Here is a 17,037-nt window from a genome sequence, read left to right as displayed (position 1 = left end):
TTATACCAGTGTAGAATAGTGAATTATCCCTTATTATAGCTCTTTAAAAAAGGGGATAGACGATATTTTCCGTTGAAACTGGGCTTTAGACTATCACCGTATTTAAAGATATTTTTAAATGTGAATAAATCTTCCTGACCTCTTTTCCTATGTTTTATGCATATGAAATTAAACATATGTCATTAATAAAATACTACGTTTTAGTTAAAAATAAAAAAAATGTCATTTTTTTGTCAGTAAACATATGCCCTCCCCCCACCCCACCCCAACCCCGTGAAACACAAAAAGCTTTGGTGTAAATTTGTGAAATGATAGTGTATATATTACCTGTATAAAGAAATATTTTTTTCTCGGGGGGAGATGTTTTAAAAATATTTTCCGTTTTCCGTTCATTTCTATAATGAAAAACGCGAGTTTTACCAAATTTTAGGGTTATCCCTCTTTGATTTCCCAAATAAGTAATGTTTTATGAAAATTCGTGTAAATAAAATATAAAAATATGGAAAATCATTCAAACATATTAACTTTTGAAAATTAACTTGGAGGTAGGCGGGAAAACAATACTATCGTTCGTAGTTCTTTGTTACTCTGTTTTCCAGAGTTGGGAGTTTACTTTGCATCCTTTCTGCTGTTTGTAGAGGTTTAGAATTTTGCTCTAGAAAAGAATAAAAAGATTTTGTTAGGATATATATCAAATACATTGAAAAGTTATTGGAAATAAGAAAATACTACGCATGTGATAAAAAAACATTGCAAAAAAAAACATTGATATTAGTAGTATGTTTGATTTATATTGCCTTTAATTGGAATATATTCATTCAGGTCAACGAAATTCAGCAACTCAAGCAGCATATTTACCTTTAGTTACATTCATTACTATATTTTCCAGTCTCGTGAAATAAGATTGCATCCTCTCCAGTATTGGAAGAATCTTCTTATCTTGTTCTGGAAGAGAGTATAAATATTTTTATAGTGAAAAATGATTTAAACGAAGATATACACATTTATCCCATGTTTACCCCTTTATCTCGTGAATATGACTCATTGGATAAAATTTTCATATCTCATAGTGCTTTTATGACGTCACAATGGTTTTTGCGTTAGCGTGATTAAATAAAATAAAGTGGAGTAAAGCATAATTACATGTTTAAATATATTTGATTATAACAGTAACTTAATCCGAATGGTCGTATCATATCTCATTGACAGGTGCAGATCATCAGATCAATCGAAACGTGAAGCTAGGAGTTTGATATAATTATCCGCGCCTGTTTACGAGACGTTATACGGCTTTTCGGATCATGTTACTGATGTAATGATAAATTGAAATGGAAATATCTTTGAATCAGAAAAAAAATCAATAATTTTCTTAAATGTCCTATGCGTGTTATTGCAATCTATGTTAAAAATTTCTTATAAAAAAATCTCAATCAAGAAGAATGATATTATAATATCAATGAATTTATCGCACAACCCTTATTGGAAATATACCAATAGTAGATTTTTGGGGTTGTATATTGAAATAACATCATTTCATTATAAATTAAAGTTTAAATAGCTCAAACAAATTTACTTTGCAGGGATATAATAATTAAATATCCTTATGTTTAGCTGAGCAAATTGATTCATTTTATATTTTTTAACACCCTCTTGAGAATGTTTCTCTCAAAGACGCCACTAACTCCTGGTGGAGAGCTGCAAATCACGGCGCCACGAACAAGAATCGATCCTGTGCCTCCCGATCTACAATCGTAAGGCAGATAGAAAAATCCCTAGAAGTAAATAAACTAAATATTTACCATTTGTTATATTCTTTACTCTGTTTTCCAGATTTGCGAGGTCACTTTGCATCTTTTTTTCTATTTGTAGAAGTTTAGAACTTTGCTCTAGATAATAATTGAAAGGTTTTGAAATGATGTCTACTAAATAAAATATAAAGTTATTAGAAGTTGTACTGAAGTCTCATGTTAGGCTTCTTGCAAGTAACATAATATTAACATGTCATCAATGATTACCGTATAAATAGAATTTTTAGGGAGGATTTAATTTTGGCATTATAAGCAAGGGTGCTTGAATATTGCTAAATATTAATTGGATATTTTTGTAATAGCTTCTTTAATAGGATTTTAAAATCGATAAATTTACTTCTCGCTAAAATTAAAATACCAGAATTTAGATAGAAGTCACTTAATTTGCGTCTCGCTAAAAATGTCCACGTATACGGTTTTTTTCTTCAATATCTTTTTGACAAATTTAATATTTTGATTTATTATTGATAATCAATATAAGAATTACTAATTTTACTTCATGATTTGTAAAAAATCCTTCATTATTGACATGCGCGGATCTGATTTGAAAAGCTTTTCTGATCTAATAATAATAATGATAATAAATAATAGTATTATTAAACATACATATTTATACAAACCTCTAACCATCTTTCTGTTCTGTGCTTTCATGTTTGATTGAAAGGCACGCAGGTCCTTCATAATCTGAATATCATTCTTTGAACTCGAATACAACGGTTGCGACATTGTACAATGCAGCATTACAAGGAGCTCGATGACCGAAAAGATCATTCTTTTAGAAATAAGAATATAGGCAGTTGAGGAGTTCATCGCGATTAATTCTGATTCCGATTAGTACCGGTTTAGATTAGCTTTCAGATGTATTTCAACTAAAATGCATTTTATATATGTGCAAGTACCACGTGGACCACTGAAATATTTTGATGTATATCTCTTTTAGATGATAAATATTCAAAACAAGCAGGGATTTTTTTTCCTTCCTTTTTCCATTTTTTAAAGAGTCCCTTTTTTAACATCTAAATGATTAACGTACGGTATAAGTAGGCAGAACTGTGTACAATATATATATATATATATATATATATATATATATATAAAACAAGGCGGCCATGTGAAATCGTCAAATTGCATTTTATGTGTTTTACCCTATAGTTATTTATTTTTAGTGCAGAAAATGAAAAGGTTTATCATCAGACATATACTCAAGTACATACATTTTATAAATTCTTAACATTAATTGTACTTTTGTATATAATCACATATTGTTTACTAGCTAGTAATGTACACTCAACTTGATTGAAAAGCTTTTGATGAGTGTCTTTCTTTGACATACCTTTTTACAGTGAAAGAATAAAAAAATACAAAAAAGGGTTGTACAGTCACATTTATGCTCAATATAAACATAATATAAATATACAATAAAATATACTGAAAGGAAAAAGAAGCGCATAGTAAACTTTTGAATTAATTAAAACTTATTCCCAAAGTTATTTCAATTCTTCTATTAATTCATCTTTAATCAACAAGTTACCAAAATCTTGTTTGATTTGACTGATAATTCATGAGTTATCAACATTTATATGTCGATACCCCCCCCCCCCCAGAAAAGAATAAATTCCCTTAAAATCTTTAGACTCCATGCACAGGCGCATCATTAACGACATTGGATCTCCTATACATAGTAGTCACCAGAGCATTTGTCTTTCTCATGGGATTATTATTCAACCCTTCCGATGGTAGTCTTCATGGTTGAGAGTAGCTGTAACATTCTAAAGGCCACAAATACTCCTGTCCAATGAATCCCACGAAGTTTCGTTTTAGGATAGAATTTACAGAATCGAGATTGTTTTGTACACGTGAATGGTTTTAATAAAGTCTCGACAAACATTGGCTACATTTTCCGAACGTGAACATGCTACTTACATTACACTTACGACGCGTTTTTGCAAGTGAGAGTAAAATCGACGTTAAAGTTGCCAAGCTCGTGGACCTAATTCGAGCGGAGAGTTTTAGGTTGAATGTAACGAGTATGATTGTCAATAGTATAAATGTCGGTTTAAGCAATAATGTTTTTATGATTATCGAGGTGGCGTGTTGTAAAGGCCTATTTGACATGTTTGATGAGACAGTGTTACGCGCCAACGTCACCGACATGGTTGATTGGAAACATTTTAAGTTACTGTCAGAAAACTAAAAATCTTTTTGGACGAAATATTAAAAACAAACAGTAGCATGTTGTTGCCTTTTTATTAGCTTAAGCAATTTAATTACTAACCCCAATGCAACTTCCGTCAACCATACCATGATTTCAAGAAATTTATACTCTCTGCAAATATGGAAAACCCATGTTTTTTTTTTACACTAAAGCATGTTTTAATTTGGCACTGCAAAATGTGATCAAAAACTTGTCATCATCGACATGTACATGTTTTTGACTTTTTTTTATCACTTTCCCTACGTTACGCCACCATTTAATGGTTGATTGGTTTTAATAAGCGATTTTAGAGCAAAGTACACGTAATACACATCTGACCAAAATTCACAATTTTCGGCCACATAGACAAAACTTTTTCGCATATTACAGGTATACTATTACGAGTTTCTTTTTCCTTTCATCATAATATTAGTTATTGTACATGTGAACGAAAGACACGCGGGTATTTTAAGGCAGCACATGGACCAGAATTCGGCGAATTAAGACTTTTAGTTTTTTTTTTATAATTATGTAACACTAATAAATCGGAAAAAGTCAAGCATAAAACTTTTGTTATAATTATGCATTCTATTATATACTTCAATGGGACTTATACTACATGAAGCACTTCATCACGACGTCACCACGTGACGTCTATAATTAGAAAATATGCCTTAATGAAAAAGTGAAAAGTTCAACACTACCCCGGGGATAATTGATTTCAATTTGTAATAATAATTATGTAAAAACATCTCTGTACCATGAAAAGTGCTGCTAGAATCCTACTGTCCTATTACAGAAATAATTATTCAACACTTTCTAACGAAACTTTCCCAAACTTTTTTACATTTTGTTCATAACATCGTAAAAAATGCATTAATTCCCGTAAACCATACGATTCTAGCAGCACTTTCCAAAAACAATAGAATAAGAACTTAAGATAGAAACAAAAATTAAGTTTCAAAGTGTGCGGCGTAGTGTTGAACTTTTGCATCTTTTTTGTTACGAACGACAGAGGAAAGGCTGATCGGCAAGTAAACACCCTCCCTGCTTTAATTTTACGAAGAAATTGTTGAAGTATATTACCATACCTTATTCATAAGCTTTTATTCCCACATGAATCACACATGATATTCATTCTAAATGCTTTTAAACTCCGATTTCTTGTGTTTGTTTACATGAATTCTCGTTACATTTCAATTTAACTCTGCTACTGCATGACCAACAGTTATGACGTCACGGGTTTGGTATTTAACCCCTGTGTTAACTACAGAGACCCAGAAACGACAAAATTCTATTGGTATTATGCCTCTGCATATATTGATTAATTTTTACGACCTCAAATCAATCTTCGATATCGATTATAAGAAATTGTTATCTCTAAACTTCACGTCATATAGCTTACTATGACGTCATATCATAAAGGCAAGTAGAATATTTGGTTGTAACCTTAACTTACCTGCGCAAGAGAATTAAATAATTTTACATTTTAAGCTACATATGTACTTTAATAAATCTAAATCAATTTCTTATGTGCTTTACTTTTTTTCAAAACTTTCCCTTCTAACAAAATCGTGAATATATTAACCAAAAATGTATCGTACAAAAAATCCTGCAGGTCACAGAAAAAAGGCCCATTTTCTCTGTTGATAAAATTTTATATCTTTTGAAGATTTTGTTGCAGTTATGATAATGCTTTTGGGTCGAGTTTTATGCCTTATATATACAAAGAGTTGACATAAATCAAATGAAGTGCCCATTGTTGTACCTAAGTAGAGGTTAAGTTCTCTTTTAGTGTACAACTTGTATTTCTGCGGTCATACATCGAAATTGTATCGAACGATAGAGATACAGATTAGTAGCTACAGTTATTGTACATATGAAAGAGAAATAAAATTATGATTGGAGAGAGAGAGAGAGAGAGAGAGAGAGAGAGAGAGAGAGAATTACTTTAGCACATAATCATAAACAACCAAGTGTTACTTAGAAATGGCCAGGAGGAATTTCCTGAATTTATTAATTGGACACTGCTAAAAGTATCTTATAGGAAAATCTGCATGAAAAATGAAAGGATGATTGAATTTATGTCATCTTAAGTGTTTGCAATTGATGCCCAAAATAGATCCTGAGAAAAAAAAGAAGAACGAGGGATAATCAAAAGGATGCGATTAGATGGTTTAAGCGGAAGAAAACAAACCAAAATTGTTAATCTTAATCTTATAACATTTATCACTCAGATATTTATACGAAAGAAGCATTAAATTGAATGGATGGTTTTAAACAGAAGAGAAAGTTTAAAGATTTAAAATATGAGTAAAAAACAAATAATTTTCTATAAGGTATTTTCTCATTTCTTTCAATTACTGTAAATGTAAATCGGTTTTCTTCATATTTGAGAAAAAAACACAGAAAGTAACTCAGATAATATTATTGGCTTGTTAGAAAAATGGAGTTCTGAAACATAGTTTTAAATGAATTTTGCATATGGTAAGTAAATCAGAAATATTCTATTTTGAACGCCTTTTCTGGTTTACATTTTATGATTAGCCAGTTTTGTTAATTATTTAGAAGATGTGACCATTTTTGTGTTCTATACTAAACATGTTTATCATTCGTTCATTAACGTTGTCAATCTTCATGTAAACCATGCATTTACAAATGCACAGGTAACATGTGGTTGACAATACACATGCTCATTCGTCCATAGCATCTGATCCCACCTCTGATGTTTCGGAGGTGTCTGCGTTTGCTCTGCTTCTATTTTGTATTGTTTTATGGAATATGAGATTGAATACTGTTCGTTTTCTCCATATCCTTCTTCAATGACTTTAGATTAAACAGTAACACTCTTGTTATTCCTTAACTTCATTATCTATCTATCTCTAGATACTACTCGCCCTCTGATTATTCTGAGAAATTATAATGTAACTGAAAAAGTGACATAAATTATAGTTATATTTTTATATTATTTAAATAGTTTCTAGATTGTCAAATTATTTTGATACGTTATTTAAATCAAAACGCTAAGTTAGGATGCGCAAAATTTAGTTTTAGGCAACATGTTGCAAAACAAATGTAGTGAACATGATAATTAACAATCATATGGTTCGCCTGAAAGGCTTTATCGGATTTGATCACATTACAAATCCGTATTAACACCCCAATGAATTTCAAAAAGATATACTCGGCGTCAATACAAATGCAACACCCTAATTTTAGGGTGAAAATTATTTACTGGATATAACTATGTACAAAAAAATTTAAGACATCTTTAACTTTGCAAAAGTAGTTTTTCAACGGATGAATGGCTTTCATCCCATTACCGGAAGTTGATTTTTAGCCCTCATAACAGAAATAAAATATTAGCATTTTTATAAAATATTTAACAATATTTTTATTAAATATTTAACAATATTTTGGGTTTTTAAGTTTTGTACTTTTTTATCATAAGTATTGTACTAAAATCCCGGGAAAATATATCTCTTTTTCAGATGTGATACCTGTATCTCCTCAAAATTACCGAAAACACGCATTTTTATTGCTGGAAATTCTCAAAATAAAGAAAAAAGGAGAGCTACAGATGCAAATATACGCTACATGAGGACTTTTCAGGCTCATGTTTTTCAAAAGCATGGATGAGAGCTCATTAACGGGAAGTCTAAGGGTTAGTACACTGTGCCAAGTTAGAGAAAATTCGACCTCAGTATCTGAACAACAGGCGATTAAAAATGCCCAATAATATTTATTTTGCTCAGATAAAGACATTGATATACCTAATGCATGGTAGAAATCGGACTGCGTATGTTGTACATGGCGGATTAGCATGTTTTGATTAAATGGTCGGAAGGGGGATGTTTTATTGAAACGTAATCTGTTAAGAAGGGTAAAAATCAACTTTCGGTAATGGAATGAAAACCATTCAACCATTAACGAGGCCCGATCTAGTTTAAAATTACGAAAACGGAATGATAAAAAAATTTAATTTTTGGAAATATTTTTGTATGTATTATGCTAAGAAAAATTAGAATAAAATTTTATAACCTCGCCTTTATTGTAGTCAAATGGGGGCACTGTCAAGATATGGACCATTTTTTGTAATTTTATACACAATTACATAGTAAAACTATCCAATAAACAAAGAAATTGAAAATTAAAAAAATATACACGGTGAAATGTTTTGCTTTTCACATATATCATGCAATTTTCAATCTTCTTGTAAAAAATGAAATGAAAATTGAAGGTAGCCTTTATTGCAGTGAAAAGGGGGCGTATCAAAACACAAACTTAGGATTTATTTTATCCAACTAGATATGAAATAAGTCGCCATGGCTGTACATAACATCAACAAACGATTGCAATACTGTATTAGTTTCTAAAAGATAAATAATTCTTACATTTTGCAATAATTTTCTAATTTTTTTTCAACGCGACGTTGTAATACGCGGAATAAAAGGGGGGGGGGGGGGGGTAAGAGGAGACAAATGACGAATTTTACTTTTATCATGTAATATATAGAAAAAAATTTTTCTTCGGGCGTAGCATTTAAATGATTCGTAGACTTTTTAAATCAAGCTTATCCATGCATATTTAAGTCCTCAATAAAAAGGGTGTGTATAAACACTTCAACATGTTCAAGGAGAAAGACTAAAATCGTTTACTTTTGGTTGCAGTGTTTGTTTTTTAACTCACATGGAAATCGAAAAAAAAAAAAACCAAGGAAAATTAATGAATATGTACCAAGAAATTAATACGGTACCTCAAAATAAATCATGTTTCAGAGTTTTTATTTATTTAAGAAAAAATATTTCTAAAAAACATGTAAATAATAGAAATACCAGCTTTCAACATGTACAGCCTATAGAGTTACCAGGTATGCAAGATCAGTGAAACATTTTAGCGCAATTTGACGTCATTTTAATTGTGACGTCACTGTGTTCAATTGTGACGGCAGTCAAGGGTACTGTGACGTGCCTGAGTCGACGCTGCTTTAAAACGTATGCACAGTCCAACTAGATCGGGCCTCGTTAAATAACTGATTTGGCAAAGTAAAAAATGTCCTTATTTGTTGAGTACATAGTTATATCCCGGATATAATTTTTCATCCTAAATTTAGATTGTTGCGTTTTTATTGACGGTGAGTATATCTTGTTTCTTAATTATTATTGGACAATTGTAAGTCCATTTGAACATGGAAAGGCTGAAGACATCATGTTTTAATAGTTTATTATTCTGACATTGGAAATATGTCTTTGCGTTTTTTAATCTGTCGGACAACAGTAATTTTAATATAAATGTTTTAATAATTCATGCAGAATAGACATATAAAATTTCAAAGTTGCTAGGCAATATTATCTTAAGATAAAGGATTATTATATTTTGATTGTTACAAGAGACCCATTACTTAAAGATAAAACCAAAAAAAATTAAGTTGGCTAAATCTAAAGTAACATCGCCTATCATTTGCTTTTTTCAACAACATAACTAGTTTACATATGGTTTTACAACCACGCAATTTAAACAGGTGAGGTTGCATAAAATATCACACCATTGAATCTCAATGATGCATTAAAATTATATAACACAATACATTTGTTTTGAAAATTATATAACTATCAATAATAGGACAAACGTTTTTTTTTCTGGTTTGATTTCTTTCTGAGACAGTTAACTTGAGGTTAATCGGTATTGCCTTGTAATTTCTTTGCCTTTTTTTTTTCTAAGACTTCTTTTCTAAACACAGTATTAAAGGTATACAGTTACAATCATTTAAACTTAACACGGTGCAATATTTTTAAACAATTTGAAAAAAAATGTATAGTTACAAACATTTCCAAGTTTAATAAATTGTTTTTTATTCCTTAAGGTGTCTTGCTGTTTGACTTGTAGCTGTGTTTGTAAAACAGATTACTTTCAATTCGTTTTGCTAAAAGTAGATCATGTGGAATACAATGAAGGTTTTAGACAAATCCATCGTTATTCCTACTGTATTTTTAGAGCAAAGTACAAATTTTCAACAATTTTTAGTAATACACTCTTAAAGACAAATCATATTCTAATCTAATAGAAATTAAAATAGAACAGTTAACCCTTTTAAAAAATCTTTCACAATGTAGGTTATGCACTATCTGGTTTGACAGTTTCCCTTCTCCATTTTATTCTCATGAATAGGTACCAATTTGATAATTCCGAAAAAAGAACAATTGAAGAAAAGGAAAAATTATGGTACTTGTATTGCCTGATTGAAGGGCATGGTGATTTTCATCCAAGCAAAGAAAAATAACTGCAAATTAGATTTTTCTTTCATTGTTTATTGAAACCCAACAGTAATTAAATCAACTTAAATGTAGGTTTATAAAGCTAAGAACTAATAATGCCCCAATGGGTAAAAAGGATAATAAGGAGTATGTCGAACATAATGATATTTAATTTTATTTGACGTTCCTAGAATGAATCGTCACTTGTTTTGTATCGTACGTAGTCATCCGACATAAGTGACATATCCATTATTTTAAATTTATTTATTTCAATATAATTTTACTAACAATTTTTATTTTCAGGTTTAGGTGCCCCCGGGCGTGTTAGCCTTTTCTTTGACTCAGTATTTAAGGCGTCAATAATTTTTGAAGTAGAGCTACTCAAACAATCTGTATTACCACCAGCTTTCAGTCCAGTAGATTCTATTATTTCTTCAACATCATCACTGTCACTGTCACTATTTGTGGGTGATCCTGCAGTCAATCTGTCTGTTATATTTCTTGCCTCTGAGTATTCAGATTCCTTTCTGTTATTTTCTTTATGCCTCCAGATATTAAATAGAGCGCCTACATCAAATTTAAATGTCTGTTCTTCCGGAGAGAATGGCGTTTTGTGGTATTGATTTCTTTTATTGTCTCCATGTTTACTTAATGTGGAGGACCCGGATGGACGATCGTACGGCTTTGACCGTGGTGAACGCCCAGATTTTTCTTTTACCTTACTCATGGGTATCTAGTAAAACACACGAATAATTTTCAAATATTAAGTAAAGGCTAAAATATACTATTTTGATAATCATTTGTATTGCTTATAAGTATTAGACTCGCTACACTTTTTTAACAATTTTCGAATTTAAAAACTAATCCACAATTAATTTTATAGACTTGCCTCTTGGTTTGCTGCCTAGAAATTCAACAACAAGATACATAAACCTCCTGGATAGACATCGGAATTCCAAATTTCAAATTTAGTATTGGATGTAAATAAAAGACGGAGAGGTCGATGTTATTGATTTCTAACATTTAAATACCCTAGGAAGTAGGTTAAGCGCCATGTTTAATTTCACTGTTAACAATGCCATTTAAAGTTTAACAGGTACTCAATATGTGGTCATTATCTTAATTCCCTCTCTAAAGGGATTCATAATTTGGTTAAAGCAGTAACTATTTCTATGTTGGGGAACTGGATATAATGAGATAGATTTTGAATTTTAATATTACTATTTGCGAAAGCATGGATTCAGTAAATAGTAAATTGTGTTTTAGATAGGTGGGTTTATTTTCATTATGAAATGAATAAAAATAAGAAGTGAAATAATAGCCAATCAATTTATAACATTTTTATCATTGATTTGATAATTATTGGCTCTCTTTTAATTTTATCACATTTTTATCATTAATTTGCTAATAATCGGTTCACTTATATTGATAGGCATTATTGCTTTACTTGTTGGATCAACTATAAATTCAATAGTGGTAGTTTTCAACCACGCTGACTATGTGTAACATTATAACCGCCTTAAAATTGTTTAGAATATTTAACAACTATTAATCATTCCATTAAATCAATTAATAACATTTATATAGGTTAAATTTAATATTTAATTGTGTATAATCTGGCGTTTGGGTTGAGCAAAGGTATGCTTTCATTTTTGTCGGAGCTATAACTGCAGACTGACAAATTATCACGATTGTTTTAATTTCACTATGTTCGCGATTTGTCATATTTAAGAGAAATAAAACTTATACTGTCGTTGTTTTTTTTTCAATCTACGAAATCAATTCTCATCAATTGCAGCGTGGAATGAAAACCATCGAAATTGATACATTTTTAGAAATCTCTGATATTTAACGGTGTGGATTTAAAACGACTGACAGTATTTACATACAGGAGGGTGTTCATAGAAGTCAGTCATCGTTATATGTTGGTCTACTGTAGATCTATCCCTGTCAGGCTACAATTTGTCGATTGCCACATTATTCGCATATTTCATTTGCAACTATTGTCTTTCCACTGTAAGAGCTACAGATACACGTACACTTTTGACACGTGAATTTGTTGGAAGGCCTTGTCCTCGTAGAAAAAAAAATGCAGAACTCCAGTTTCCCTGTTATATAAACTTCACTGAGTGAGAGGGTTTTTTTATTTACAATTAAGAATGTGATTTTATTGATACAGCCTTCCTCCTTCTTTCAATACCTATGATAAATTGAAATGGGAATGATAGATTGTTCGCATATTGTTTTTAAATAATAATTGTGGAGATACCATGTAATTTTTAAACTCAAAAGCTCATTAAACATTTAAAAATTGGACCAGAGCAAAGCAAACCTCTTAACTAAAACATCAGTGGTAGAATGACCAGTTGCACTTGAGGAATGAGCAAACGCTGCAAATCGGTCAATCCGCCTTGTTCTCTCTGTTAAGGCCGGGAAACCACGGCAATATTCGTAGAAAACTCATTTTGAAAATAATTGGCTCACAATTAATGTGAAAAACGTCAGTCAGCATTAATTTAAAGTGAATTTAATGAAAAGTTCATGTAATCAGAAACATACACGGTTATGAGTTTAAAATCAATAGCTTGTAGTTTTATTTCGTTAACTTTTTTGTGAATAACTTATCTCCTTTTTATTTTTATGTACGTGAGAATGCTTTTGCGTATCGAATAAACTAAGAATTATAAAGCCTGAATGCATATAATAGGGTTTTATTCATGCGTAAGTAATTAAATTTAACATTAAAAAAGTTAATGTCATTTCAAATACAATAATTTTTTTTCTTACGTTATCTCTAACGTATTTTTGTTGTTTAATATTCAAATATGAAAAATGTTGTTTCATATTACGATTACCAGGATATATCGTGTCTATGTAAAAAAGGAAATAACCATCGTTATTTGACAAAACGTCGTGGATATACTCTGGAGGGACCAAAAGCCTCTAATTATAAGTCTGAACAATCTATGTTTTTGATACATAACTGAAACATAAATATTTATCTCAACAATCTGCATTATATATTATGAGCGGAATTGAAATTTACATGTAACTAGTGTAGAAGTACATAGCAGATTCTAAATATTTATATTCTAGACGTTTTGATAGAGTTTCTGAAATTTATTACAGTGTACACCATACGTGAAATCAGAAATCTTAAACAAAAACTTAACATTATTTACACCTGTGCATTTCAGTTTAACAATGCAAAGGAAAGAACAAAAAGGTTCTAATATTATGAGCATTAAAATTTCTTTGAGTTACAAATTGTTGAAAATTCCTTGTTTAAGATGTTTATGCATTAATTATTTTTCGCAGAAGATGTGTGTAGATTAAAAGTACAGTTATAAAATACTTATGTTGAATAATTTTGTCAATTTTCATGAGTGTCCCTACACTCTTTTAAAAGGTGTAATTTTCGTGCATTTTGTATTTATATTTTAAGCTAAAAATTTTTGTCGCTCGGAAGTTAATTGTGGTTTTTTAAAATATATGTAGATATGAAACAAAAACATTGTCATCAAGGATATTTTTTTTTCCGAATGGCTTTCTCGTGAATACCCCTGCTTTTAATTTGATTATCTGATACCTTAAAATTTTTGTCAGATATCAGATAAAGTTTAAAACTAATTATCTTTTAAAACTAAACTTGTAAAAATGTTAAAAAAGCTATTTTTTTATATATAGCATCAATACATACAAATTAAAATAATGATGATGATGAAGTTGATCCAACTATCCATGTATCCAACTAAACAAATGCTTTTCTAAAATGTATTTGTCTAATAACATTAATTTAAAAAATTAAATTTCAAAGGTCGAGTTGTTTACTTATTCGTCCACGTAATCACTTCAACAGTTTGTTTTCTACTGTACTGACAATAAAGTGGTTATTCTACTGCCTTTGTAATTTTCACTTCCTGTTACTTAATATGTATATGAACATAGTGACTACAGTCACGTAGTGGCAGTTGGATTTGATCACTTTGTGTTGGCTTTCCGATGGCCGGTGAGGTTTTGTGAAAATAATGCGGTGAATAAAATGTTATATTAAGTATTTATGTTTACTCATTCAATAATTCTAAACTCAATGATATTAAAGTAAAACTTAATCTTATGTTATGTTCATGTTCAGTGTTCAAAATTACCACCCGATTTTTTGACCATCCATGGGCTTTGGTAAGTGATTATTACTTTTCGTAATTATCGTTTAAATACCTGTTATTATCACAGATTAAAATAATAATTAACATTAAATGTTTTTAGTCGGTCTGCTTTAATCTTTAAGGTACAAATGCTTTCAGAATTAAGTCACAAACTATTTCAAATAAAATAAACATCATTTCTGTTCAGACCTTCGAAATTAAATGGGAACCGAGTAGCCTATTGTTCAAACATTGCAAATATAGCCTATTGTTCAAACATTTTCAAAAAAATAAAAATACTAATTTTGATTGCACAAATTTAAATTTATAACAAAAAAAAAATCATATCGAAAAGAAATGTATCATCTTCATTTTCTTTCAAACGCAAGGTTTCCTTTTTATATTACATATCAGATATTTGCCTTTATAAACATTGATCTCATTTTGCTTTCAGAAAACTCTAGAATCCATGAATAAGATATGGCCAAATCTCTTGGACACAAAAAGCAACGTAGATTTTTGGTACACGTTCATGCATATATTTACAGACAATTGAGAAATTTCATAAGTTTTTTGTATTATGCAGACCGATATTATTCATTATTTCATAGGTCACAGCAATGGCGGAAGCATGACACTTGCGCTAAGCTTACAGGAACAAGGAACGTGTCAGAATACTTCACAAAAACTATCAACCTGGCTAGCATGTACAATATTGACCAGTAAGATGATTTGTTTTTTGTCAATTTCATTTTTATTCTGCTGAATATATATATATATATATATATATATATATATATATATATATATATATATATATATATATATATATATATATATATATATATATTAGGCATGTCAACGAGTACCCGGTTAACCGGGTACTCGATCGAACGTCCGAGTATCGAATACTAAAATCGGTACTCGGTTACTCGGACGTATATTTTTAAATATTTCTAAGCTTATTTATCAATGCATTAAAACATCGGTTTTAAAACGTAAAATGTTCATTGCACATCCACATACAGTAATTAGAGTTTCCTACCCTCTAAATGACCGTTATCGCCTGTGGCAGTGTTTGTACAGTAATTATCGTGACCAAACACCTGATGTACCTAGTTACCTACCTGCTTTTCTCACCTTCGACTGTCTTCTTCCCTTATATTTAGTTTGCTTTAATTATTTGTTTTCATGGAACATCGTTTAAGGTCCATTATATTTAAATTAATTAAATAATTTTGTCAATTCTCTAAGAAGCCGTAAATTCTCGGGAAAGAGACAGACGATATTGTACGTGCGATTGTTGATTTGGATGCGTTTGATTACATTCCAATTAATGCAAATGGTTGAAGGCAAATGCTTTAAAATCTTATGTCCATCGTTGCTCCAAACTACAACATACTGTATCGTAATTCTATGAAATTTAGGATCAAAAAGTGTATGAAGATCGTATAAATCCGCTATGTTATAGGATAACTTGATCAAGTTTATACCGTTCATGTAGCTCAGTTACCACTTGGACGTCAAACGCACCAAAGAGTAACATTACAATTACGGAACAGATTATTTTTTAAAACAAAAACACTGTGAACCATTTATGATTTTATTTCTCGTATTTATCTGATAAATAAACTGAACTTTAAAAAATGTTAGATTAAATTTCGTCAGGTACAAATTGGTCATAATTGTTACAACGCATTTGCAGGTAACCTCCCATCGGTTTTATTTCTACAAGACTTTACAATGTTTTACAGTTATTAATTAACTTGTTCATATTTATTTACACTTTTACCGATACCCGGGTACTCGATCGGAAAAACGTCCGAGTAACCGAGTATCAAAAATTGACCGATTTGACATCCCTAATATATATATATATAAATGCACTGTATTAAGGACAGATGATACAAACAATTTTTTTTTCTTTGAAAAAGATTTAATATCATTTCACGAGTTTAGAAAAATGAATGGTTCTAAGAATTTTTTCTCTGAAGACCTGGAAAATGAAATAGACTTGAAAAATAGTAGTAATATTTCAATTAAAAAAAAACATATATAGACAAATCACATTCAGTTAAGGTTTACAGGTGAAAGCAAATTTCAGAATATGTTAACATGGTTAACAATTTGAAAGGAAAAGCTAACTCGGGTACAAAGTGAACTTAATAAAAAATGAAAGTGAATTTACTCCGGTTCACATAATAGATACCACAATAAAAATTACAACTGGAATACCACAACAATTGATGTTTGTGGATGAAGTTCCTAAACTTAGAAAATTAATCTTAAAGGAAACAAACGGTGGTTTATAATAGATTTCCAGATACTCATGATGATTGTGATTTTAATCATAATATCTCAACAAAATTAACCAATCACTTTTGGCCAAGTGGTAGGGCGTTCGCTTCGTGATCAGGAAAACCTTGTCAGGCTCACGTATATATATATAACCGCGCTTCACTGAACACACGCACCTGTGGCGGTATTATCGAGATAATTGACGCTTAAAAATGGACGTTTGTTGTGAAAACAGGGTGGCGGATGGCGGTATGCGAATTTGGCGTTATAAAGAGAATTTAATAAAGCATGAAAAACGTTCTTAGGAAATCATGGCGGTATAGAGAAAATGGAGAGGA

General features: G+C 30.5%; 2 protein-coding genes across 3 annotated transcripts; one reads left to right on the top strand and one right to left on the bottom strand.

Annotated features, from left to right (window-relative positions):
• Positions 1–265: 265 nt before the first annotated feature.
• LOC134262645 (uncharacterized) lies at positions 266–2,660 on the bottom strand. The gene is made up of 4 exons (XM_062745021.1): positions 2,429–2,660; positions 1,800–1,886; positions 859–945; positions 266–655 (listed from the first exon to the last, which is right to left on the bottom strand). The coding sequence occupies exons 1-4, from the start codon at positions 2,616–2,618 to the stop codon at positions 564–566; spliced, it is 456 nt and encodes a 151-aa protein (XP_062601005.1). The 5' UTR covers positions 2,619–2,660; the 3' UTR covers positions 266–563.
• An 11,430-nt stretch (positions 2,661–14,090) lies between these two features.
• Positions 14,091–15,170, top strand: LOC134262644 (ribonuclease Oy-like). Of its 2 annotated transcripts, XR_009991054.1 has the most exons (4): positions 14,091–14,289; positions 14,392–14,435; positions 14,856–14,923; positions 15,013–15,170. XR_009991054.1 is itself a non-coding variant. In XM_062745020.1 (3 exons), exons 1-3 carry the CDS (start codon positions 14,373–14,375, stop codon positions 15,125–15,127), a joined length of 246 nt encoding a protein of 81 aa, XP_062601004.1. In that variant the 5' UTR covers positions 14,341–14,372; the 3' UTR covers positions 15,128–15,170. The 2 variants fall into 2 exon arrangements, 1 of the variants encoding a protein (XP_062601004.1); XM_062745020.1 differs by lacking the exon at positions 14,091–14,289 and having other exon boundaries at positions 14,341–14,435.
• The last annotated feature ends 1,867 nt before the right edge of the window (positions 15,171–17,037 follow it).

Source organism: Saccostrea cucullata, unplaced genomic scaffold, assembly GCF_032062105.1.
Source record: "Saccostrea cucullata isolate Sc308-1 unplaced genomic scaffold, CSIRO_AGI_Scuc_v1 ctg11723, whole genome shotgun sequence".
In the NCBI taxonomy this organism is placed as follows: domain Eukaryota; kingdom Metazoa; phylum Mollusca; class Bivalvia; order Ostreida; family Ostreidae; genus Saccostrea; species Saccostrea cuccullata.
The sequence above is the reverse complement of the archived record's forward strand: the minus strand, read 5'-3'. Positions and strand labels throughout refer to the sequence as shown.

Coding starts and splice junctions, on each gene's coding strand:
- LOC134262645 (XM_062745021.1), bottom strand. CDS start 2,618: ATGAACTCCTCAACTGCCTATATTCTTATTTCTAAAAGAATGATCTTT. Junction 1,887..2,428: donor GAACAGAAAGATGGTTAGAG/GTTTGTATAAAT, acceptor ATTATTATCTAG/AGCAAAGTTCTAAACTTCTA. Junction 946..1,799: donor AGTAAAGAATATAACAAATG/GTAAATATTTAG, acceptor ACTCTCTTCCAG/AACAAGATAAGAAGATTCTT.
- LOC134262644 (XM_062745020.1), top strand. CDS start 14,373: ATGTTATGTTCATGTTCAGTGTTCAAAATTACCACCCGATTTTTTGAC. Junction 14,436..14,855: donor TTGACCATCCATGGGCTTTG/GTAAGTGATTAT, acceptor TTTTGCTTTCAG/AAAACTCTAGAATCCATGAA. Junction 14,924..15,012: donor AAAAGCAACGTAGATTTTTG/GTACACGTTCAT, acceptor ATTATTTCATAG/GTCACAGCAATGGCGGAAGC.